General features: G+C 48.3%; 1 protein-coding gene across 1 annotated transcript; it reads left to right on the top strand.

The window, feature by feature from the left end:
• The first annotated feature begins 1,362 nt into the window (after positions 1-1,362).
• Positions 1,363-26,407, top strand: srp54 (signal recognition particle 54). Its single transcript, XM_061743696.1, has 17 exons — positions 1,363-1,521; positions 2,601-2,687; positions 2,774-2,871; positions 7,034-7,125; positions 8,693-8,777; positions 8,867-8,971; positions 11,471-11,537; positions 11,772-11,829; positions 18,642-18,792; positions 18,881-19,029; positions 19,108-19,208; positions 19,620-19,706; positions 20,614-20,687; positions 22,993-23,101; positions 24,603-24,773; positions 24,962-25,057; positions 25,978-26,407. Exons 3-17 carry the CDS (start codon positions 2,794-2,796, stop codon positions 26,067-26,069), a joined length of 1,515 nt encoding a protein of 504 aa, XP_061599680.1. The 5' UTR covers positions 1,363-1,521; positions 2,601-2,687; positions 2,774-2,793; the 3' UTR covers positions 26,070-26,407.
• Positions 26,408-27,082: the final 675 nt, after the last annotated feature.

Here is a 27,082-nt window from a genome sequence, read left to right as displayed (position 1 = left end):
TGAATTGTTCCAAATTAGCCCCGCCCCTTCTTCTGTTTGGTCGATATTTGATAGTTCCTATTTTCTGCCATAACTTTTGATTGGTTTGATATAGAGAGTCGTGAGTGGTGTCATCGGACTCGGTTTTGAGTCCTTGACTTTTATTGGTGAAAATTGCACATTGCGAGGGCCCTTTCATCGCTGCTTGCAGCTTTAATTTATTTTGTTATTCAAATGCACCTTTTGATTCTTAGAGCGCCTTGTTTTTTGTTTTTTGTATTCCTTACAAGAATCTCCATTTTTTTCTTTTCTTTTCATATTGCATTTAAATGGATATTTTTCCATTATCCTCTTTGAGAGTTTGTATATTTTCAATACATTTTTGTTAACAAAAAAACAAAAAATAAAAAAAAACCTGAGGAACCGCAGGACTCTAGATCCAAACTACTCTGGAAAGCGCTTAGAGACTTGGTTTGTTATAACTGCTATATAAATAAAATTATTTGTTGTGTCCTTTTAATGTTCTTTATTACAACGGAGTATTAGGGCCAAACTAAGACAAAAAGAAAGGAAATTACGAAAATAAAGTCATAATAATATGAGAATAAAGTCGTAAAATTACCAGAATAAAGTCATAATGTTGCGAGAATAAAGTAATATTAAATATATTATATATATATATATATTAATATAACTTCATAAGATGCTCAATATTCCTCATTTTAACACAGGGAGAAGAAGCTCTTCTATTTATGAGAAGAGTTCTCATAAATAACGACTTTATTCTCATAATATTACGACTTTATTCTCGTAATATTCTCGTAAAAACTCCAATCCTGTAACTTTTGCACAGACTCATATCCGGCACTTTACAAACCTCATTGTACATTTCTGTCTATACTTTTTACCTATCCTAAGTTGCTAAGTCACTTTTGTACAGACTCACCCGGCACTTTAAAACCTCATTTTGTACATTTCCGGTCTACATTTTATTTTACTGTCTATACTTTTTATTGTGTATACATTTCATTCTATTTTATTTTATCTCTTATATATTTGTTTTTATATTTGTATTGTGTTGCACCAATCCCCACAACAAATTCCTCGTGTGAAAACTTGGCAATAAACCCCTTTCTGATTCTGATTCTGATTACGACTTTATTCTCGTAATATTACGACTTTATTCTCGTAATATTACGACTTTACTTTGGTGAGGTTACGACTTTATTCTCGTAATATTACGACTTTATTCTCATCATATGACTTTATTCTCGTAATTTCCTTTTTTTTTGTCTTAGTTTGGCCCTAATACCTTTCCGTACTTTATTTAAATAAAGCTGTAGAAAAAAACCCTCGATCTGCATCCGGGTTATGTGACGTCATATTTCCGGTTTCCAGGTTGGATGACGTTGTTTTGAAAGAGTTCTGCTGCGGCTGCATCAGGTCTCCGTGTCCAGGAACGATACACCGGCCCAGTCCCGGAGAACAGCGGTCTGACCAGAACCAGCGGCGGTGACGGCTCGGTGTCAGCCCAGAGCTTCGGTACCTGAGCCTTTTCTTCGCTACTCAAACATGAATCTCTTTTTCTCTTCACCGTCTCCAAGAAACGGCGTGCTACGTTCACGGAGGCTCGGAGATGGCAACACTCGTCCCAGAACTTCACCAACACGAACCAGCTGGGGAACTAACATGCTGCTAGTCAATAGTTGGAGCTCAGGCCCACGTCTCCGTCCAAATTGGACCGGTGCTGGATATCTGGAGGCTGGATTTATACAAATAATATTTATTATGATATAATTCACGTTGAGACAAATAAAGCTAACCAGCTAACGTAAACATAGCTTGAGCTAACAGCAACTTGAGAGGAAATCAATTAATCAGTTAATCATCCATCTCGACCAGTGTTTCCCAACCCAGCAGAGGTGTTTAATCCAGGTGTTTAATCCAGGTGTCATCAAGTAAAACTCCTGTCCAGCTGTTGTTCCACCCCCCTGAAGAAGCATGTGAAGACAATGCTACAGCAATTTCTGCTGTTTGCAACATGGGAATTGGTTGTTTTTTGCAGAGGTGTTTAATCCAGATGCCATAAAGTAAAAACCCTGCTGTGTTTCTGGATCAGCCTGTACGTTTAGAACAGGTGTTTTCACTAACAACCATCTACCTGCAGAGGAGCTGCTTTAGTGATGGTTGGAACAACTTGGACTGGATTTTTATTTTATGGCACCTGGATTATCGACCTCTGCAACCCAGTTCCCCGCTGTCCTGCGTGGTTTTGACCTCAGCGGACGAGTCCAGTCCTCGAGGACCTCGATCTCCGTTTTTATTTATTATGATTTTCTAAAATATGTCCCCCTATGAGTCAGCTTGCACTCAGTGGGCCTAACATTAACTCATAAGCCGTGTCGCTGGCGGCTCTGGATTAGTTGTTCCAGGTTAAGAAAACCTGAAGTTGGTGGTTTATTTCCGGATTTGGGAACCCTCCGGGTGTCGGTGTGAAAGACGCTGTGTTTGACAGAGTGGAGCATCTTCTGTTGCAGAGGACTTTTGGTCCAGTTGGGTTTATTTCCCGTTTGTAGTTGATGCAGGTCGACCAGCTCATGGGTTTTCTTTGTTGTGTACAGGAAGTGGGCGGCTGCAGCCTTCACTGGTCTGATCTACCTAGAGCTCAGCTGGGGGGTTTTCCTCCACAACAAACGCCAACACCCACAGTAAGTGTGACGTTTGTGCTCTGATGCAAAGATGCAGCTGGATCCGGCCTGTGCTGACGTTTCTGTGTGATTCTGTTGCCTCTCAGGTTCCCTTCAAACCGCCGCCATGGTGCTGGCTGATCTGGGGAGGAAGATCACCTCGGCGCTGAGGTCACTCAGCAATGCCACAATCATCAATGAAGAGGTAACTGACTCCATCACAGACCTAATCACCCCCTAATAATCTCCATAAACCCCCCAATAATCTCCATACATCCTAATTGGACCCCCATACATTTCCACAAGTCCCCCTAGACCCCACCAACTCCCATGAATCATGAAATCCTCCAAAACGTCATTCAGTTTATCTGCATAACCTTCTCACTGACCTCCGCAGAGTGTTGGTACCTGACCAACCTGCTAAACCGGTCACAGCTCGACTAAACCAGTTCCACACTTTGCTCCCTGTTACCCTCCTCAGACTGTCCTGTCAAAGTCTGATCATCTTCATGGTTCTACAAATGTTCCTGGTGACAGAATCTCCTGAAGAACCACACAATGACTATCCCCCGTGTGTGTGTGTGTGTGTGTGTGTGTGTGTGTGTGTGTGTGTGTGTGTGTGTGTGTGTGTGTGTGTGTGTGTGTGTGTGTGTGTGTGTGTGTGTGTGTGTGTGTGTGTGTGTGTGTGTGTGTGTGTGTGTGTGTGTGTGTGTGTGTGTGTGTGTGTGTGTGTGTGTGTGTGTGTGTGTGTCCGTATGGCGGTTTCCTCTTGTTTATCATCTCTCACAATCGTTCACCAGCAGACATTTTAGGTTTGCTGAGTTCATGTCGGGTCACATGTTTGGACATTGTCTGCAGAGGAATGAAAGAACAGATTATGGCCCAATCTCAATTCTCCCCCTACTTTTCTTCACTCGCCCTTTTTTTCTTCCCTACCCCCTAAAAAAGAAGGGGGAGATTCTAGGGCACTTGGCCCAGGTGCCTGTCCCAGTTCTCTTACTCCCCCTCGTTTTCATCCCTACCCTGATCAGGAAGCTGAGAGCCAAAAGCTGTTTTAATTTCAGCTGTAGCGCTGTTAATATACCACTTTATTAAGTTTTAATATTTTTTCAGGCGTAAAAGTAACCTTTAAGATCCCCAACCTGGGCTCAGTTTATCCAAATAACGCATGTTAAGAAATTTGACTCGACGTTTTCGGAGATGAGAAGAGCCCCCGGCCCCGGGGAGCAGCAGCAGCTCACAGCCGGGGGGACAGACGTGATCGCTGGGTAAAGCTGCGCCGTCGTCCCGGGAGAGAAACCTGCAGCTCTGTTGAGAATTACGCTGGCTGAAATAAATAATTTAGGAAAATGTGGTTTAATAGATGAAATCTATTAAACCACATTTAATCTCACTCTGTGGACTCATGGTCCACATCGAGTCCGAGTGGACCATGTTCTCTGCCTCCATTGTCAACGCGGCGGCTCGAAGCTGTGGACGCAAGGTCTCCGGTGCCTGTCGTGGCGGCAATCCTAGAACCCGGTGGTGGACACCGGAAGTACAGGATGCCGTCAGACTGAAGAAGGAGTCCTACCGGGCTATGTTGGCCGGTGGGACTCCTGACGCAGTAGATAGGTACCGGCAGGCCAAGCGGGCCGCGGCTCGGGCAGTCTTGGAGGCAAAAACTCGGGTCTGGGAGGAGTTCGGGGAGGCCATGGAGGAGGACTTTCGGTCGGCCTCGAGGAAATTCTGGAGGACCGTTCGGCGCCTCAGAAGGGGGAAGCAGTACTCTGCCGGCACCATTTATGGTGCTGGTGGGGAGCTGTTGACCTTGACTGGGGACATTGTCGGACGGTGGAAGGAATACTTTGAGGATCTCCTTAACCCGACTGACATGCCTTCCACTGAGGAAGCAGAGGGTTGGGGCTCGGAGGCGTGCTCGTCCATCACCCAAGCCGAGGTCACTGAGGTAGTTCGTAAGCTCCTCAGTGGCAGGGCACCGGGGGTGGATGAGATTCGCCCTGAGTACCTCAAGTCTCTGGATGTCGTAGGGCTGTCTTGGTTGACACGCCTCTGCGACATTGCATGGAGGAAGGGGACAGTACCGCTGGGGTGGCAAACCGGGGTGGTGGTCCCTCTGTTTAAAAAGGGGGACCGGAGAGTGTGTTCCAACTACAGGGGGATCACACTTCTCAGCCTCCCCGGGAAAGTCTACGCCAGGGTACTGGAGAGGAGATTACGGCCGATAGTCGAACCTCGGATTCAGGAGGAACAATGCGGTTTTCGTCCCGGTCGTGGAACACTGGACCAGCTCTATACCCTCCGCAGGGTGCTCGAGGGTTCATGGGAATTTGCCCAACCAGTCTACATGTGTTTTGTGGATCTGGAGAAGGCATTTGACCGTGTCCCTCGTGCCATTCTGTGGGGGGTGCTGAGTGAGTATGGAGTCCGGGGCCCTCTACTAAGGGCTGTCCGGTCTCTGTATGATCGAAGCAGGAGTCTGGTTCGCATTGCCGGCAGTAAGTCAGACTTGTTCCCGGTGCATGTTAGACTCCGGCAGGGCTGCCCTTTGTCACCGGTCCTGTTCATAATTTTTATGGACAGGATTTCTAGGCGCAGCCAGGGGCCGGAGGGGATCCGGTTTGGGAACCTCAGGATTTCATCTCTGCTTTTTGCAGATGATGTTGTCCTGTTGGCTTCATCAGACCGGGACCTCCAGTATGTGCTGGGGCGGTTTGCGGCCGAGTGCGACGCGGCAGGGATGAGAATCAGCACCTCCAAGACCGAGGCCATGGTTCTCCACCGGAAAAGGGTGGCATGCCTTCTCCGGGTGGGTGGAGAAGTCCTGCCTCAGGTTGAGGAGTTCAAGTATCTCGGGATCTTGTTCACGAGTGAGGGAACAATGGAGCGTGAGATTGACAGGCGGATCGGTGCAGCGTCCGCAGTAATGCGGTCGATGTACTGGACCGTCGTGGTAAAGAGGGAGCTGAGTTGAAAGGCGAAGCTCTCGATTTACCGGTCAATCTACGCCCCTACCCTCACCTATGGTCATGAACTTTGGGTAGTGACCGAAAGGACAAGATCGCGGATACAAGCGGCCGAGATGAGTTTCCTCCGCAGGGTGGCTGGACGCTCCCTTAGAGATAGGGTGAGGAGTTCGGTCACCCGGGAGGAGCTCGGAGTCGAGCCGCTGCTCCTTCACGTTGAGAGGAGTCAGCTGAGGTGGCTTGGGCATCTGTACCGGATGCCTCCTGGACGCCTCCCTAGGGAGGTGTTCCAGGCATGTCCCACCGGGAGGAGACCCCGGGGAAGACCCAGGACACGCTGGAGAGACTATGTCTCTCGGCTGGCCTGGGAACGCCTCGGACTCCCCCTGGAAGAGCTGGAGGAAGTGTCTGGGGTGAGGGAAGTCTGGGCATCCCTGCTGAGGCTGCTGCCCCCGCGACCCGGTAACGGATAAAGCGGGAGAAGATGAGTGAGTGAGTGAGTAGATGAAATCTAACAGTTGTAGCTACGCCTGTTAAGAAATTTGCTCCGAAACTATTATATCAGAAACATCCAAAACAAATCTGACGAGTCTCAGGATTATTTCTCTCTATTTCCCACAAAAAAATGCTTGCTCCCTCGGTCACAATCTGAGACGAGTCTGCAAATGATGTTTGCCCTCGGTCGGCGTGTCAAATCTATGCAGAGCCTACGGCGTAGCTTACGTAGCCTACGCCGTAGCTTACGTAGCCTACGCCGTAGCTTACGTAGCCTACGGCGTAGGTTACGTAGCCTACGGCGTAACCTAACAGCCTTTACTCCGGCGCGATCTTCGTGAACAACGGACAAAAAAGGGATTATGTACATTCACTGAGTGAATATTATGAAAGTAAAATATATATTTCTCGTTAGAAATGTAATCAAAACGCATTTTTATACTCAAATATTGATTTTATTCATATAAGAAATGTCCGCCATGTTTGTTTTTTTTTTGATTCAGCCCGCAAATGAGGACAAAAAGCATTCTGGGAAATTTTTATACCCCCTCGCTCGCGAAGTGAGCATCTGAAATCCCTCGATTTGAAGGGGCTATTCTCAGCCCCTCGCCCTCGTTATGCCCCCTCCCCCTAGGGGAAAAGAGGAATTGGGACACCACTACCCTCACGGGAACGAGCAAAATTTAGGGGTAGTGAAGAAAGCGAGGGGGAGGATTGGGACGCACACTATGTGTCTTAACAAAGGCGATGGCGGGCCCAGCACGGTTCTGTGGGGTTCTCCACCTGTGACGGATGTCACCAAACGGTCCAGAAACACTCCCGTCAGTCAGACGTGACCTGTACCAGTGAAGGACTGCAGCTTTGAGGGATCCACCCCCCTCCTGATCCTGATGTGTTTGTTTCCAGGTGTTGAACGCCATGTTGAAGGAGGTCTGCGCCGCTCTGCTGGAGGCCGACGTCAACATCAAACTGGTCAAACAGCTCAGAGAGAATGTCAAGTGAGTCGGCAGCTCCTCCAGAGACCTAATGTGAGATTTAATATGTCCAGTATAAGAATCTAGGCTGGATATCTATAAGACAAAGGTCTACCTATACTTTGTTAAATTCTTTGAGGAATATACTGGTGACACGATCTCCGAAACAACTGTATGACAGATTATATTATCATTTTGCTCACCATGGTTACAGTACAAGAATCATATCAGAAAGGATTCAGAGAACTTTTTTCTTACAGAGCCATGGTTGGCTGGAACTCTATACAAGTTCATATTTCTCATGCAGATATCAAAGATTGGTTTAAGTTTCAGTTGAAACAATATCTTTTAAAATGATGATTGATGAGAATGATGATTTGACATTTAGAAGGAACAGAATGAAGTTTGAATAAAATTACAGGTAGTGGAAGCCGTATTACAAGCTTATTAATATGATTATTAAGGTGAAAAGTGGTCAAGAATTCTAAGATCAGGTCATTTCAGGCAGGTTTTGTTTATGAAGGCGTTTTATTTGATTTATTTGATTCATTATCTATACCCGCTTTATCCCTTGCGGGGTCACGGGGGTCTGCTGGAGCCTATCCCAGCTCATTTCAGGTGAGAGGCAGGGGTTACACCCTGGACAGGTCACCAGTCCATCGCAGGGCCACATATAAACACACAAACCATGCTCACAACCACACTCACACCTACGGGCAATTTAGAATCACCAATTAACCCAGTATGCATGTTTTTGGACTGTGGGAGGAAACCGGAGTATCCGGAGGAAACCCACGCAAGCACGGGGAGAACATGCAAACTCCACACAGAAAGACCCTGCCGGGCCTGGGAGTCGAACCGGGGACCTTCTTGCTGTGAGGCAACAGTGCTAACCACTAAGCCACCGTGCTATTTGATTTAATTTCTATGTATTTATGTCTGAGAATGATGGTGATTTAGTTTTATCCTCTGTGTTGTTTGTAACTAAGGGAGATGTGTCTATTATTGTTTTGTTTGTCATGTATAATGTATGTTATGTATTAAGTGTTAATTTGTGTGTGTGTCGGACCCCAGGAAGACTAGCTAATGCTGTTGCTAATGCTAAATAAACCAGCAACCAAACGTGCAGCAGGTTGTGTCCCTGCGGCGGCGGGTTGTGTCCCTGCGGCGGCGGGTTGTGTCCCTGCGGCGGTGGCGGGTTGTGTCCCTGCGGCGGTGGCGGGTTGTGTCCCTGCGGCGGCGGCGGGTTGTGTCCCTGCGGCGGTGGCGGGTTGTGTCCCTGCGGCGGCGGCGGGTTGTGTCCCTGCGGCGGTGGCGGGTTGTGTCCCTGCGGCGGTGGCGGGTTGTGTCCCTGCGGCGGCGGGTTGTGTCCCTGCGGCGGTGGCGGGTTGTGTCCCTGCGGCGGTGGCGGGTTGTGTCCCTGCGGCGGTGGCGGGTTGTGTCCCTGCGGCGGTGGCGGGTTGTGTCCCTGCGGCGGTGGCGGGTTGTGTCCCTGCGGCGGCGGGTTGTGTCCCTGCGGCGGTGGCGGGTTGTGTCCCTGCAGCGGCGGGTTGTGTCCCTGCAGCTGCTGACGAGGCGTGTTGTCCCTCAGGTCGGCCATAGACCTGGAGGAGATGGCCTCTGGGCTGAACAAGAGGAGGATGATCCAGCACGCCGTGTTCAAGGAGCTGGTGAAGGTGAGCACAGCGGGACCAGCACAGCGGGACCAGCTCATCATGTCGGGCCTTCTGGGGTGTGAAATGTTGACGTGTGATGTCTGTTGCAGCTGGTGGACCCTGGTGTGAAAGCCTGGACCCCCACCAAAGGAAAGAACAACGTTATCATGTTTGTGGGTCTGCAGGGCAGCGGCAAGACCACCACGTGCTCCAAGGTACCTCCTTCTGAAGGACTGTGCAGCCTTTCCTGTTGGAAACCCCTATAACCCACTTTTCAAAATAACCACCACCATCATTTAAGCAGCGGAGCATCAGCGCAACAATGAGAAATTATTCAAAAACTGGCATCTAAAGGTGTGAAGACGATGGTGTAAAGATGACACACAGCCGTGCTGTACGATCCTGGACACACCTCTGTTACCCCTTTTACACCAAGCTGGTTCCAGGGCTGGTGCTAGTGCTGGTGCTAGAGCCGGTTCGCGGTTGGTTCTAAGTAAGAACCGTTTGCTTTTACACAGAGCTGGTGCTGCCCAGGAGCTGGCCAGAGAGCCACGTCATCACGTCACCACTCCCCCTCGTTTTCATCCCCACCCTGATCAGGAAGCTGAGAGCCAAAAGCTGTTTTAATTTCAGCTGTAGTGCTGTTAATATGGCACTTTATTAAGTTTTAATATTTTTTCAGGTAAAGTAACCTTTAAGATCCCCAACCTGGGCTCAGTTTATCCAAATAACGCCTGTTAAGAAATTTGCTCTGAAAATTTCGGAATTTCTGGCTGTCTGCCGGCTCCGGAGCTGATTTATGGTTCCGCGTTAAATCGACGCAGAGCCTACGGCGTAGGGTACGGCGTACGGAGCCCGTCGCCGCGTAACTTACGCCGTAGGCTCTGCGTCGATCGTCACAGCCGGCAGCCCCGGGGGACAGGAGCTCTTCTCCTCTCCTCCTACGTAACATACGCCGTAGGCTCTACGTTGGTGTACCAGAACCAGAACCAGAACCAGAACCAGAACCGTGGGCTGGGAGGCATCCCCGCGGGCCAGGCATTTTTATTAAATAAATGGATCGAGCTGCGCTGCCTCGGCGGGCACGGAGCCGGAGTACCGGCGGGCACGGAGCCATCGCCGCTGCCTCGGCAGCAGCGCTTCCCCGCCTCGGCAGCAGCGCTTCCCCGCCTCGGCAGCAGCGCTCCCCCGCCGGGGCAGCAGCGCTTCCCCGCCGGGGCAGCAGCGCTTCCCCGCCGGGGCAGCAGCGCTTCCCCGCCGGGGCAGCAGCGCTTCCCCGGCGTCCAAGCCCCCGGGGAAGCGTCCCAGGGCTGGAACGCTTCCCCGCGGGCTGGGACGCGGGCTGGGAGCCGCTGCATCGGCGGACTCCGTGCCCGCAGACGTTACTGTTGATGGATTGTACCGTAGACCACTGCTGCTTCTGTTTTACATCCATTATTAAATAAATGGATGTAATAATAAAAGAGTCTGCTAACTTAACCACCGTCTTCCACGCTCCGTTGTTTAAAAACGGCGCGCTTCCGTGTTTATTCTGCTTTGGTTGTTCAGTAACACCGTCCCCAGCCCCGCCCCCAGCCCCCGACGTAAAGCGGTTCTTTGAGCTGGCCCAGCAGCTCAAAGGGGCTGGCGTAGCACCCGTTTTGAGAGCCAGGAGCCGGCGCTTAGGCTGTGTAAAACCAAAAAACTGGTGCTAAGTCTGGCTCTAGCCCAGAACCAGCCCTGGAACCAGCTTGGTGTAAAAGGGGTATGTGATGTCATCTATAGGTCTCTGACGCGCCAGGTTTCTAAATGACCATGAAGGTTGACTCCAGGAAGCTCCTCAGTCTCAGAACCCTTAGAGGGCAGAGGAGAGTCAGTACCCAGCTCAGAACCAGTCAAAACCAACGAGAACTAGCTAGAACCAGTCAGAACCAGTCAAAACCAACGAGAACTAGCTAGAACCAGTCAAAACCAGTCAAAACCAACGAGAACTAGCTAGAACCAGTCAGAACCAGTCAAAACCAACGAGAACTAGCTAGAACCAGTCAGAACCAGTCAAAACCAACGAGAACTAGCTAGAACCAGTCAGAACCAGTCAAAACCAACGAGAACTAGCTAGAACCAGTCAAAACCAGTCAAAACCAACGAGAACTAGCTAGAACCAGTCAAAACCAGTCAAAACCAACGAGAACTAGCTAGAACCAGTCAGAACCAGTCAAAACCAACGAGAACCAGCTAGAACCAGTCAAAACCAACGAGAACTAGCTAGAACCAGTCAGAACCAGTCAAAACCAACGAGAACTAGCTAGAACCAGTCAGAACCAGTCAAAACCAACGAGAACTAGCTAGAACCAGTCAGAACCAGTCAAAACCAACGAGAACTAGCTAGAACCAGTCAGAACCAGTCAAAACCAACGAGAACTAGCTAGAACCAGTCAGAACCAGTCAAAACCAACGAGAACTAGCTAGAACCAGTCAGAACCAGTCAGAACCAACCAGAACTAGCTAGAACCAGTCAGAACCAGTCAAAACCGAGCTCAGAACCAGTCAAAACCAACCAGAACTAGCTAGAACCAGTCAAAACCAACCAGAACTAGCTAGAACCAGTCAGAACCAACCAGAACTAGCTAGAACCAGTCAGAACCAACCAGAACTAGCTAGAACCAGTCAGAACCAGTCAGGACGGAGACTCGTGTCCACACAGGCGTCTTCTCTGACGTGTGCTCTTCTTGCAGTTGGCGTATTATTACCAGAGGAAGGGGTGGAAGACCTGTCTAATCTGTGCGGACACCTTCAGAGCAGGTACCCCCCCCGCCCCCCCAAGCCAAGCCACGCCCCCCCCCCCCCCACACACACACACACACACACAGCCACGCCCCCCACACACACAGCCACCCCCCCCCCCACACACACACACACACACACACACACACACACACACACACACACACACACACACACACAGCCACGCCCCTCAGGGAACTCATTTCCAGCAGCAGGACTGGTGTTTTTGTTAAACGTAGTTTCTTCTCTCAGGTGCCTTCGATCAACTGAAGCAGAATGCCACCAAAGCCAGAATCCCGTTTTACGGCAGGTAAGTGGTTCCTCTGCAGGTGGTGCGTTCAGGGACCCTCCAGAGTCCCCGTTGCATTCAGTTACACAGAGATGGATCCTGTGTTGAGTTCAGGGACCTTCCCAGTTTCCTTGTCTTGGGCAGTTGCGGCGACGGCGGTACCAGACAGTTTTTCAATGGCATGTGTCCATATTTTTAATGTCCGGGTCCCGCACCATGAATTCTTGCCACTGAAAGTTCCATATGTAGAATGTCCAACAGATTAAACCAGTGACATGTTGGTAGATCGGTGGTTTCCATCGAAGAGCAAGCATTTTTTTAGCAACTGTTAATCCTGCCAGGTCCACAACTTTTTCTTTGTATTGTAAATGTAACTGAGAGTCGTCATTAGTCAGACCCTGGGAGGACATGGGGTTGCCTTTCCAGTGACGTTGGATATATACAGACTTTTTGCCAGAATGATAATACAGGCGGGTATTGCCAAAACATGTGAAGGAATGATCCTGTGGTCTTACTTTAACAAAAACTGCAAAGAGATGAATTGATTTGTTTTTTTTTGGTGTTAAATACCGTAATACCGTACGTAAGCTACGCCGTAGGCTCTGCGTCGATTTGACTCGTCGACCGAGGGCAAACATCATTTGCAGACTCGTCTCAGATTGTGACCGAGGGAGCAAGCATTTTTTTTGTGAGAAATAGAGAGAAATAATCCTGTGACTCGTCAGATTTGTTTTGGATGTTTCTGATATAATAGTTTTCAGAAACCACAAAGTAATCCAGCTGTTATCTGGGTAATTTACACACTTTCAGATAAAGCTGAAGTGAAGATAGCGGATCTGATTTATGGTTCTGTGTTAAATCGACGCAGAGCCTACGGTGTAGGTTACGCTGCGACGCGCGCCGTACACCGAACCCTACGCCGTAGGCTCTGCGACGATTTAACGCAGACCCATAAGCTCCGGAGCCGGCAGTCAGGCAGAAATCCCGAAATCTTCTGAGCAAATTTCTTAACAGGCGTTATTTGGATAAACTGAGCCCAGGTTGGGGATCTTAACGGTTACTTTTACGGCTGAAAAAATATTAAAACTTAATAAAGTGGCATATTAACAGCGCTACAGCTGAAATTAAAACAGCTTTTGGCTCTCAGCTTCCTGATCAGGGTAGGGATGAAAACGAGGGGGAGTAGGAGAAATGGGACAGGCATCTGGGCCAAGGGCCCTAGATCTCAAGTGCCCTAAAATCTCCCCCTTCTTTTTTAGGGGGTAGGGAAGAAAAGAAGGGCGAGTGAAGAAAAGTAGGGGGAGTATTGAGATTGGGCCTAAATGTTCTTCTATGGGCCTCCAAGACACCTGTATGTGTGGGTCAAAACAAACAGAAAGAAGTCTGAAAATAAAAACTAATGCATAAAGTTTGAAGTTAGGAAGTGATAGACCTGCTGCGGTTTTATCATGCTGGAGAGTGGCTAGTTTTACTATAGGTTGCTTCCCTTTCCAAATGAATTTTGAGATACTAGAGTGGATATTGGCGTGAGATTGACAGACGGATCGGTGCAGCGTCTGCAGTTATGCGGTCGGTGTACTGGACCGTCGTGGTGAAGAGGGAGCTGAGTTGAAAGGCGAAGCTTGATTCAACTTAAATGTTTATTAACAATGCTCCACCTCTGGAAACTTGGGCGTGGGGTCGTGTCCTGGATGTTCCAGTAAAGCGTTCTCATTAAGGCTGAAACGATTCCTCGAATAATTCGAGTAATTCGATTACAAAAAATGATCGAGGAATTTTCTCTGCCTCGAGGAATCGTTTAATTTTGCCAGCTCAAAGCAGGGTGTTTCGCCCGGACTACATTTAATGCAGCACAACGCGCTGACGCCGCGCACGTAAAGGAAGAAGAAAGAGGCGGTGGATATGTTTGGTTTTAGTAACATGCAATGCTCAGGCATAGATATATATAAAGTGCTCAGGCAGTCTGCAATGGCCCAGACGCGAGACACATGTAGCTCAGTGCTTAACTTTTATTTTCAATCCACGCTATATTCTTCTGGTCCGTTCTCCTATATGTTCCCCCTCTAACCCGGTACATACATAGGTTCCTCTAAACATCTGTTCCCGTTACAGCTTTAACTAAAAGAAAAGGCAAAAAATGTCAGAAAAATAAAAACGTAATAAAGCTAACTGGGTAGTTTTCAATTTTAGCTCTGTAGTTATTTATGGATAAAACAAGCAGCACTGGTGTCTAATGTGCTCCAATACAGCAGGGCTCAGAATTTTATTTTAAACACTGCCAAAACTCAAAATCTTATACTTTAACTTAAAACTTAACTAGAACTTAAAATGTGCTTGACACAAATTAAAGTTCAATTGAAACAAGTGGGGAAAAACACCTATCCTTTTAAGTGATGTGTGTTATCAGGTGTAATGGCATTTTTAGGTTAGAAATAAGAAAATTTCTTGGTAAGATCGTTAGTTTTTTGAGTGAAGGCAGTGAATTTGGTCAACTGGTGTAAGTTCAGGGTTTTTAAATGCACATCCAAGAACCTACTGTATTATATAATTTAGTCTTAGTGATGTCAATTAACATCTAACATCTTATGTATATTTATAATTGCTCTTTAACTAAACAAAAATATGTTTTATCCGATTATTCGATTAATCGATGGAATTTTCAGTAGAATACTCGATTAATAAAATATTCGATAGCTGCAGCCCTAGTTCTCATGCTGATGCTTGACACCAAGCCCAGTCCAACACCTGGAAACAGGAAGTCACACGGCAGTTGTTTCTGGAAGTCTGTTTGTAAAAAGGAAACCCAAATAGAGGGTCTGCATTGACGTCACTTCCCCACTGGACCCCCCCCCTCCCCCCTTACTCACACTGAGTGGCAACTAGTGTTGCAGCTGTTTCTCTACAGCTCTCCTCCCTCTACAGCTAGTGTAGAGGGGGGACCCTCCTGGCCTTCGGGTCCTTATGAGCCTGGTCCTGCTCAAGGTTTCTTCCCTCCTAAAGGGGAGTTTTTCCTTGCCACTGTTTGGCTTAAGGCTTTTCTCCCACTATGGGAGTTTTTACCTGCCATTGTTTATATAATAATTGCTCGGGGGTTTATGTTTATGTTTATGTTTATGTTCATGTTCTGGATCTCTGGAAAGCGTCTAGAGACAACATCTGTTGTATTAGACGCTATATAAATAAAATTGAATTGAAACTAGTGGAGAAGACGGAATAACAGATGATTATCAGCTTAAATTAAAGTCAGTTGGACTTGACAGTTACCCCAAGAACCAGTGGTCCATGGACATTAATATTTGGTACAGTTACCAAGAACCAGTGGTCCATGGACATTAATATTTGGTACAGTTACCAAGAACCAGTGGTCCATGGACATTAATATTTGGTACAGTTACCCCAAGAACCAGTGGTCCATGGACATTAATATTTGGTACAGTTACCAAGAACCAGTGGTCCATGGACATTAATATTTGGTACAGTTACCAAGAACCAGTGGTCCATTGACATTAATATTTGGTACAGTTACCAAGAACCAGTGGTCCATGGACATTCATATTTGGTACAGTTACCAAGAACCAGTGGTCCATGGACATTAATATTTGGTACAGTTACCAAGAACCAGTGGTCCATGGACATTAATATTTGGTACAGTTACCAAGAACCAGTGGTCCATTGACATTAATATTTGGTACAGTTACCAAGAACCAGTGGTCCATGGACATTCATATTTGGTACAGTTACCCCAAGAACCAGTGGTCCATGGACATTAATATTTGGTACAGTTACCCCAAGAACCAGTGGTCCATGGACATTAATATTTGGTACAGTTACCAAGAACCAGTGGTCCATGGACATTAATATTTGGTACAGTTACCCCAAGAACCAGTGGACCATGGACATTAATATTTGGTACAGTTACCAAGAACCAGTGGTCTATGGACATTAATATTTGGTACAGTTACCAAGAACCAGTGGTCTATGGACATTAATATTTGGTACAGTTACCAAGAACCAGTGGTCCATGGACATTAATATTTGGTACAGTTACCAAGAACCAGTGGTCCATGGACATTAATATTTGGTACAGTTACCAAGAACCAGTGGTCTATGGACATTAATATTTGGTACAGTTACCAAGAACCAGTGGTCCATGGACATTAATATTTGGTACAGTTACCAAGAACCAGTGGTCCATGGACATTAATATTTGGTACAGTTACCAAGAACCAGTGGTCTATGGACATTAATATTTGGTACAGTTACCAAGAACCAGTGGTCCATGGACATTAATATTTGGTACAGTTACCAAGAACCAGTGGTCCATGGACATTAATATTTGGTACAGTTACCAAGAACCAGTGGTCTATGGACATTAATATTTGGTACAGTTACCAAGAACCAGTGGTCCATGGACATTAATATTTGGTACAGTTACCAAGAACCAGTGGTCCATGGACATTAATATTTGGTACAGTTACCAAGAACCAGTGGTCTATGGACATTAATATTTGGTACAGTTACCAAGAACCAGTGGTCCATGGACATTAATATTTGGTACAGTTACCAAGAACCAGTGGTCCATGGACATTAATATTTGGTACAGTTACCAAGAACCAGTGGTCTATGGACATTAATATTTGGTACAGTTACCAAGAACCAGTGGTCCATGGACATTAATATTTGGTACAGTTACCAAGAACCAGTGGTCTATGGACATTAATATTTGGTACAGTTACCAAGAACCAGTGGTCCATAGACATTAATATTTGGCCACGAATCCAGTTTCCTGATATTTATATGTACTTAATTTCTACGCCGGGGAAATACAAAAGTCTTGACTCTTGGTCCGACTTCAAGGCAGGATTTGTTGGTGAAATTAAAGTGATGAGGACACCGAACTTTATGATTTGACCGTTTAACGTTAGCTACCCAAAAATCCAACATTACCTGATACAAAATGGGAACCGCAAATCCACGTTTTGGTGCCTGAAATCCAGTTGTTTCTGTGAATTGCAGCGATCCATTTGTCTCTCTTAAGCTTATTTTTCGGCAGTCTGTAAAACGATAACTCTGATTTCTTGCTAAATCTATGAGTACAGTTGATCGCACAACAGCTCTTTCCCATTTTAGATGTTTTCCAGTTGCTCAAACTGAAAGTTTACGCTGCCACTCAGTCTTTCTGTCACTCAGTCTTTCTGTCACTCAGTCTTTCCGTCACTCAGTCTTTCTGTCACTCAGTCTTTCTGTCACTCAGTCTTTCTGACACTCAGTCTTTCTGTCACTCAGTCTTTCTGACACTCAGTCTTTCTGTCACTCAGTCTTTCTGTCACTCAGTCTTTCCGTCACTCAGTCTTTCTGTCACTCAGTCTTTCTGTCACTCAGTCTTTCTGTCACTCAGTCTTTCTGTCACTCAGTGTTTCTGACACTCAGTCCTTCTGACACTCAGTCTTTCTGTCACTCAGTCTTTCTGACACTCAGTCTTTCTGACACTCAGTCTTTCTGACACTCAGTGGGCGTAACCTGCTGTGAAGTCTCATCTGTGACGTCATGCTAATCCCCTCTATACTCCCCCACACCGATGCTGTTGTGTCCAGCAGAATCAGCAGCACCTCCATCAAAGGAAAATCAGTGTCTCAAAGCTGCACGAGCGAATTAACAGTAGACGCTGTTAAGCAGCAGTGTTACTGGGACGTGTCCAGATGCTGTCCAGATGTTACAGCAGATGGTCTCAGTGACAGGAAGTTGTTTCAGATCCAACAAGCTCCTCCTCAGCTGGTGCAGGTGTCTCCTGATGGTTGCAGGGTGACTGAGGTGTTTGGTGGTTCCTGGCTCTCAGCCTGTACCCAGGGAGCTCCTGGGGGTCCCTGGGGTCCCCTCTGCTGAGAGAATGATGCTCCCACTCAGGAACACAGTGGCGGAGTGGTTTAGGACCTGTAGTGGGAGTTTCTAGTGTCGGAGTCTCTGCAGGGGTGTCGGACTCCAGTCCTGCATGTTTTAGTTGTTTCCCTGCAACAACACACCTGATTCTGATTCGTCACCAGCTTGTCGAAGAGGTCTGAACAGTTCTGTTGGTGACACAGCTCCTTGTATCACGGTGTGCTGATGCAGGGACACATCTAAAACATGCAGGACAGGAGTCTGACACGTGCTCTAGAGGTGCTGGAGCTGCTGCTGGGAATTCTTCACCAGGATGTTGATGTGGTAAGACCAGGAGATGCTCTGGAGGAGGGGAACGCCTCGGCATTTGAGCGGGGGGCACGTTGAGCGGTGCGTTTGGGGCCCTCCTGACGGGGTTGAGCGTTGCGTTTGGGGCCCTCCTGACAGCGTTGAGCGGTGCGTTTGGGGCCCTCCTGACGGGGTTGAGCGGTGCGTTTGGGGCCCTCCTGACGGGGTTGAGCGGTGCTTTTGGGGCCCTCCTGACGGGGTTGAGCGGTGCGTTTGGGGCCCTCCTGACAGCGTTGAGCGGGGCGTTTGGGGCCCTCCTGACAGCGTTGAGCGGGGCGTTTGGGGCCCTCCTGACGCCGTTGAGCGGGGCGTTTGGGGCCCTCCTGACGGGGTTGAGCGGTGCGTTTGGGGCCCTCCTGACGGGGTTGAGCGGTGCGTTTGGGGCCCTCCTGACGGCGTTGAGCGGGGCGTTTGGGGCCCTCCTGACGCCGTTGAGCGGGGCGTTTGGGGCCCTCCTGACGGCGTTGAGCGGGGCGTTTGGGGCCCTCCTGACGGCGTTGAGTGGTGCTTTTGGGGCCCTCCTGACGGCGTTGAGCGGGGCGTTTGGGGCCCTCCTGACGGCGTTGAGCGGGGCGTTTGGGGCCCTCCTGACCCAGAGTTGTGCTCAGTTACACAGAGATGGATCCCGTGGTGATTGCCGCCGAGGGTGTGGAGAAGTTCAAAGCGGAGAACTTTGAGATCATCATCGTGGACACGAGTGGACGACACAAGCAGGAGGACTCGCTGTTCGAGGAGATGCTGCAGGTGTCCAACGCTGTGGTGAGTACCTGAAAGCACCACAGTGGGCTTGTGAGTAGGCAGCAGATGTTGGACCTTCAGTGGTGAGAGGATGCTCCTGTTTCCATAGCAACCCGACAACATTGTGTATGTGATGGACGCGTCCATCGGTCAGGCCTGCGAGGCTCAGGCAAAGGCCTTCAAAGACAAAGTGGATGTGGCGTCTGTGATCGTTACCAAGCTGGACGGACACGCCAAGGGGGGCGGAGCTTTGAGCGCGTAAGTCCAGCCTCTTCTGTGTGTGACGATGTCACTAAGGTGTTGGTTTACTCTCCTCCTTGTGCGGTTTCCTGGCAGTGTGGCGGCCACCAGGAGTCCCATTATCTTCATCGGCACAGGAGAACACATCGACGACTTTGAGCCCTTCAAGACTCAGCCATTCATCAGTAAACTTCTTGGTAAGAACCTTCTCAGTTCGGGTTGTGGTTCCGCCCGCTGGAGTCGGTGAACATCGTCCAAACGTGTTTCAGAAGTGAACAGCAGCGAGTCTGAAGGAAACGCTGTCAAGGACACTTGCAGTGTAGTGCTGGGTTCAGTCTGACCTTTGGCCAACCACCACCAGAATGTTTCTGAGACAGACCAGAACCAGCTCAGGACCTGTTCTACCACCCTCGGGAGAAACAAGGATTGGTCCTCGTACCAACACCATGTCCATCTGAACATTAATCCTGGAGTTTTACAGGTTTTACAGACGGACTGTAAGAAATGTGTGTAGGAGAGTGGTGGCAGCTGCAGTCTGCAGTCTCTTTTATCACCTCAGAATTGCTGCTGGTGTCTGTCTGTCACTGAAACGTCTGAACTTCTCCCAGGGATGGGCGACATCGAAGGGCTGATCGACAGGGTGAACGAGCTGAAGCTGGACGACAACGAGGAGCTGATCGACAAGCTGAAACACGGTGAGGAGGCGAGCTTGGCATCCCACCGCCCGCGGTGCCGCCCGCGGTGCCGCCCGCGGTGTCAGTGGTGCAAAAAGTGTGTATGCACTTTATGCGGCGCATCGGGGCGCCAAAACAACAGGGGGGGGGGAATTATTTGGAGTGTGCATTTTCTGTATTTAACAGCGTTTATGTGTAATTTATATGATTAATAACAGCAGCACGTCACTGATTACGCACCTCTGCTCCTTCACAAGAAAAGAGAGAGAAAGAATCAGACAGGGGAAGTGAAGAAGTTTTTCTAATATTAGGTGGAAGTGTTGGCCACTGATACTAAGTAATTAATTTCTAAATATGATTTATATTGAAACATTGCATAAGCAAGATGTGCAATTTATTCAAAGCTATTAAAAATGCTTGTTGCACAAAAACCTAGATGCTCAGTATAGTTTAATTTCTGCTGACCAACTTGTGTCCTTTCGGGAAAATTAGTGCAGGCAGACATGACAAGTCAATAATGACAGAGATGATGCTTGACCCAGTTAGCAGTGATCTCTATTGAAAACAGTGTGGCACGGTCTATTTCATTTGAGGACATTCTTGACAAATGGGCGAGTGCAAAGGCACGACATGTTACAATTTAGTGTTAACATTGTTACATACGGTACAAACTGTTGTTCAGATGTCATAATTTCTTTTTAGTTTGTGATTGAGCTGATCATTCTGCTGTTATATGTATGTATGGAACTTGAAATAAAAGACTGGAATGCAAATTCATGAATGAATAAGATTTATACACGGAAACAAAAGAAACTGAGGCTGAGGGGGGGGGTTGCTGTAACGTTTTTGCGTACCCCTCAAAAAGTAGGTAGTTGCACCCCAGGTCGGTGTCAGACGGCGTGTCTCACCTGTGCGCTCTCACCTGCAGGACAGTTCACCCTCAGAGACATGTACGAGCAGTTCCAGAACATCATGAAGATGGGCCCCTTTGGACAGATCATGGTAATCACACACCAGCACCAGCAGATCCAGTCAGGAACAGCTGATGATGATGATGATGATGATGATGATGATGATGATGATGATGGCCTCGCTAAGGGAACTGTTGGATTGTATCAGAGCTTTCCTTTGATGCAACCCCGTCCCATCTGAGAGCTCCAGGAGGAGGAGCCTCTGATGGACAGATCATGATCTCAAACTGATACCTGCTCTCGCCTGCTCTCACCTGAACACACCTGCTCTCGCCTGAACACACCTGCTCTCACCTGAACACGCCTGCTCTCACCTGAACACACCTGCTCTCACCTGAACACACCTGCTCTCACCTGAACACGCCTGCTCTCGCCTGAACACACCTGCTCTCACCTGAACACACCTGCTCTCACCTGAACACACCTGCTCTCGCCTGAACACACCTGCTCTCACCTGAACACACCTGCTCTCACCTGAACACGCCTGCTCTCGCCTGAACACACCTGCTCTCACCTGAACACACCTGCTCTCACCTGAACACACCTGCTCTCACCTGAACACACCTGCTCTCACCTGCACACACCTGCTCTCACCTGAACACACCTGCTCTCACCTGAACACACCTGCTCTCACCTGCACACACCTGCTCTCACCTGAACACACCTGCTCTCACCTGAACACACCTGCTCTCGCCTGAACACACCTGCTCTCACCTGAACACACCTGCTCTCACCTGAACACACCTGCTCTCGCCTGCACACACCTGCTCTCACCTGAACACACCTGCTCTCACCTGAACACACCTGCTCTCACCTGCACACACCTGCTCTCGCCTGCACACACCTGCTCTCACCTGAACACACCTGCTCTCACCTGAACACACCTGCTCTCACCTGCACACACCTGCTCTCACCTGAACACACCTGCTCTCACCTGAACACACCTGCTCTCGCCTGCACACACCTGCTCTCACCTGAACACACCTGCTCTCACCTGAACACACCTGCTCTCACCTGAACACACCTGCTCTCACCTGCACACACCTGCTCTCACCTGAACACACCTGCTCTCACCTGAACACACCTGCTCTCACCTGAACACACCTGCTCTCGCCTGAACACACCTGCTCTCGCCTGAACACACCTGCTCTCACCTGAACACACCTGCTCTCACCTGAACACACCTGCTCTCGCCTGCACACACCTGCTCTCACCTGAACACACCTGCTCTCACCTGAACACACCTGCTCTCACCTGAACACACCTGCTCTCACCTGCACACACCTGCTCTCACCTGAACACACCTGCTCTCACCTGAACACACCTGCTCTCGCCTGAACACACCTGCTCTCACCTGAACACGCCTGCTCTCACCTGAACACGCCTGCTCTCACCTGAACACGCCTGAACACACCTGCTCTCACCTGAACACACCTGCTCTCACCTGAACACACCTGCTCTCACCTGAACACACCTGCTCTCACCTGAACACACCTGAACACACCTGCTCTCACCTGAACACGCCTGCTCTCACCTGAACACGCCTGCTCTCACCTGAACACACCTGCTCTCACCTGAACACACCTGCTCTCACCTGAACACACCTGAACACACCTGCTCTCACCTGAACACGCCTGCTCTCACCTGAACACACCTGCTCTCACCTGAACACACCTGAACACGCCTGCTCTCACCTGAACACACCTGCTCTCACCTGAACACGCCTGCTCTCACCTGAACACGCCTGCTAGGGGGTGTTAGGGGTTTAAGGGGGCGTTAGTGGGTTTAAGGGGGCGTTAGGGGTTTAAGGGGGCGTTAGTGGGTTTAAGGGGTTGTTAGTGGGTTTAAGGGGGCGTTAGTGGGTTTAAGGGGTTTTAGGGGGAGTTAGTGGGTTTAAGGGGTTTTAGGGGGAGTTAGTGGGTTTAAGGGGGTGTTAGGGGTTTAAGGGGTTGTTAGTGGGTTTAAGGGGTTGTTAGTGGGTTTAAGGGGTTGTTAGTGGGTTTAAGGGGGCGTTAGTGGGTTTAAGGGGGTGTTAGGGGTTTAAGGGGTTGTTAGTGGGTTTAAGGGGTTGTTAGTGGGTTTAAGGGGTTGTTAGTGGGTTTTAGGGGGAGTTAGTGGGTTTAAGGGGGTGTTAGGGGTTTAAGGGGTTGTTAGTGGGTTTAAGGGGTTGTTAGTGGGTTTAAGGGGGCGTTAGTGGGTTTAAGGGGTTTTAGGGGTTGTTAGTGAGCATCTACTGCACCGGCTGTGGTTCAGTTACCTGTGGAAAGCACAACATTTAGAGTGTGTGTGTGTGTGTGTGTGTGTGTGTGTGTGTGTGTGTGTGTGTGTGTGTGTAGGGGATGATTCCAGGCTTCGGAACAGATTTCATGAGTAAAGGGAATGAGCAGGAGTCGATGGCCAGACTGAAGAAGCTCATGACCATCATGGACAGCATGAACGACCAAGGTAACCACACACACCACACACACACCAGTCCTGATCCGCGTGTGTTCTAGACGTTATACAACCAGAACCAGAGCTGGACCTAATGACAGTGTACTGGACCCCAGACCGTACGGCCTCAGGCTGGAGCAGGTGAAGCTCTTAGCTCTGTCATAAACTAAATAACAGTCATGTTGCAATTTGAGTTTGTGACTTTTCATAGTTTATTTATTTAATTTTAGTTGTTAAATTTCTGGAAAAGAAAAAAGTCAAGTCATACATGAGAAAGTTTGTGGCAAAATATTTTTACTTGCATACCTGACATTTACTTTTAGTTCAGTTTGTGGAAAATGGTTGGACTGGCTTTCTCTTTAAAACTTAAACAGTTATAAATAATTACAAACTGTAACAATAGGGCAAACGCAAATTTTTTTTCCAGTCATATGTTCCTCATTCAAGGTTGTTAAAAAATACTGCTATAATATCGTATCGTTATCTCAATATGGTGTATTGTACCCTATCCTGAGATTAGTTACAGCCCCAATCTTTGCTGTCTAGTTCTGAAAGAAGACAACCTGATTATTAGCAAGCGTGTGTAGAGAATAAAGTAACGGTCCAAGTCCAGAACCCTGTGGAACACGAGATGGAGACACCTCATTAAATTAAATTATTCATTAGTTTCACTTTCTTAATTTGCGTTCAGGGATTTACGACGTCTTTTTGAATTTGAATTATGAATAAACTGGAACCTCAGATCAACTTGACCCAAACCAGACTGACGTGGTTCCTTTAACCCGACGGGATTTGTGCCAACGTGGCGCTGAGATCCAGGAGTGTTCAGCCCACTGCCGGGTCAGAACCTCCATCTGCAGGATCTCAGACGCGCCTGTCTTCACCTGCACTGATCCAAGTACCAGTCTGGACCGGTTCTCTTCATCTCATCAGAACCACTGAGTCTCAAGGGAAGTGAAACAACTGCACAGCTTCTAGCATGTTTGGCCCTGACCTACTGGTGGAGATAAAGAGCAACTGGTCCAGATGAGCCCTGGCCCAACATGAGTCTCAAGAGAAGTTTCAAACAGGACACTCGGTATCAGTGGACTGGTGCTGTCGTGTTGGCAACTCAATGACATGGCCGGAATGTAGAACAAAAATGCTGTTTACTAAACTTACTAGCAGTACAGCAAAATATAACTCAGCAGCAGATCGTAGTAGTATCATACATTTCAGTAGTACCATCTATTCTTTCTTACTCTGCATACACATTACGTCTCAACAATATCTGCTCTACAACACTGCCCCCTAGCGGTATAAAGTAGCAATAACCAGGGAACACAACAGGTGCCGACTCCACGGTTCTCTCTGAACAGTTCCCACACCGGGATTGGTTGAGGATTGTCAGCTAACTGGCCACTAACTGGCACTGACCGGTCCTGACCGGCGGGGCCTCAGCTACTCGTGCATCAAGTGTAAGTGGTGCAGTGTTATAGTGGCATGACTGGTTTGACTGGTTGTCTTCCTTCAGAACTGGACAGCAAAGACGGAGCCAAGCTGTTCAGTAAGCAGCCCAACAGGATCCAGAGGGTGGCCCGGGGCTCGGGCGTGGCCACCAGAGACGTGCAGGAGCTGCTCACTCAGTACACCAAGTTCGCTCAGATGGTGAAGAAGATGGGAGGCATCAAAGGGCTGTTCAAAGGTACTGGGGGGGGGGACAGACAGACACCAGACACCAGACACCAGACACCAGACACCAGAACCTGAGACCAGACACCAGAACCTGAGACCAGACACCAGAACCTGAGACCAGACACCAGAACCTGAGACCAGACACCAGAACCTGAGACCAGACACCAGAACCCGAGTCCTGACTGAACATCTTTGCAGGAGGAGACATGTCCAAGAACGTGAACCCGTCTCAGATGGCCAAACTGAACCAACAGATGGCCAAGATGATGGACCCCCGCGTCCTGCACCATATGGGTAATTATTATTAGTTTATTATTATTATTATCATTATTATATGGGTAAGAGTCTTCCTCCCCTGCACCATCAGACCTGTACGACCCCGAGGGAACAGGAAACCCCTTTAGCTGCTTTGGGTTGGGTTTATTCAGGTACATTTGGGGCGGTTCAGATTGGTTCTGGTCAGTCCAGGTGCGGTTCTATAGATTTCAAAAAGAACTGGACTGTGATGTCCTCAAGAGCTTTCTAAAGAGTTCTTTTGAAGCCTCATTTCTTTTTTGTTGTGATGCCATGTTGGTAGGAACAGACTGAAATGGGCGGGACAAACGGGCCCAGAGGCGCTGACACGTCCCCTTCTTGGGAGTTAACTACTTTAGCTTGGCTGCTAATCAGACTGAAGGCTGAATTCTGGTTCTGCGTTACACCTACGCGGTGGCTACGCGGGAGTCTCTCCGTAGCTTACACCGTAGCCTGACCTGCACCTCCCAAAAAATGTAACTACGCGTGGAGGCAACGCAGACCCAACGCAGACGGAGAGGCTGTGATTGGTTCGTTTGGTAGCAACGCATTTCCAGTTCTGGTTCGTGAAGCAGTCGTGAACTTTCAGCTCTTTTCTTCATGTGTGTGATCTTTTTTTTTTTTTTTTTTTCTCTCGATTTTTTTCTTCTTTTTTTTGGGTTGTTTTGGTTTTTTGCACAATAGTTTTTTTAGTTTATTTTTGGTCAGGATATCACAATGTGATACACTGTGTGTGTGTGTGTGTGTGTGTGTGTGTGTGTGTGTGTGTGTTTGTGTGTGTGTGTGTGTGTGTGTGTGTGTGTGTGTGTGTTGTGTGTGTGTGTGTGTGTGTGTGTGTGTGTGTGTGTGTGTGTGTGTGTGTGTGTGTGTGTGTGTGTGTGTGTGTGTGTGTGTGTGTGTGTGTGTGTGTGTGTGTTCAGGCGGCATGGCGGGCCTTCAGTCGATGATGCGTCAGTTCCAGCAGGGAGCTGCTGGAAACATGAAAGGCATGATGGGATTCAACAACATGTGACCCCCCCGACCAACCAGCGGCCTCAGAGGAAGAGAGGCTCCGCCTCCTGGCAGGTGCAGCTCTTTTCTGCTGCTTCAACCCATCAGATTTCTACTTTAAAACACCTGAATAAAATGAGTTGAAGGAGCAGCCTGATATTTTAGATGTTTTTTGTCTGATATCCTGCTGGAAGCTCCTCCCCCTGAAGAGAAGGAGGAGTCCCGGGCTCATTAACTTCACTGTGTAAAAGATGTTTGAGTGTAAAGTTAAACCGTGGCAGATTCGGTCCTGATTAGATGACTAGATGATTAGTGACTTTTTTTTTTTCATAATAAACATCTATGTTGCTCCATTTTAAATCTGTTGTCTTTATTTCTGCCCTTCTGGCTTCCTGAGAGTAGCAGATCCTTCCGGAGCAAAGAATGAGGCTGCAGCAAATGTAATGACCTTGTGCATCACGGGAGGTCTCCAAACATCTAGGTTTATAACAGCAGAAACTAAAAAAGACAAAGTTCTATCTGAACCAGCAGCCTGATGGTTCTGAGAGCAGCTGGTGTTCTGGTCTCATCTGGTTTCAGGGATACGTGTATCTGAGTATCATCTGCAACAAACGCTGCCTGATTATTAGCAAGCGTGTGTAGAGAATAAAGTAACGGTCCAAGTCCAGAACCCTGTGGAACACGAGATGGAGACACCTCATTAAATTAAATTATTCATTAGTTTCACTTTCTTAATTTGCGTTCAGGGATTTACGACGTCTTTTTGAATTTGAATTATGAATAAACTGGAACCTCAGATCAACTTGACCCAAACCAGACTGACGTGGTTCCTTTAACCCGACGGGATTTGTGCCAACGTGGCGCTGAGATCCAGGAGTGTTCAGCCCACTGCCGGGTCAGAACCTCCATCTGCAGGATCTCAGACGCGCCTGTCTTCACCTGCACTGATCCAAGTACCAGTCTGGACCGGTTCTCTTCATCTCATCAGAACCACTGAGTCTCAAGGGAAGTGAAACAACTGCACAGCTTCTAGCA

The sequence above is a fragment of the Cololabis saira genome, chromosome 16, assembly GCF_033807715.1.
Source record: "Cololabis saira isolate AMF1-May2022 chromosome 16, fColSai1.1, whole genome shotgun sequence".
Lineage (NCBI taxonomy): Eukaryota > Metazoa > Chordata > Actinopteri > Beloniformes > Belonidae > Cololabis > Cololabis saira.
Note: the sequence above shows the minus strand (reverse complement) of the source record. Positions and strands in the feature narration are given on the sequence as shown.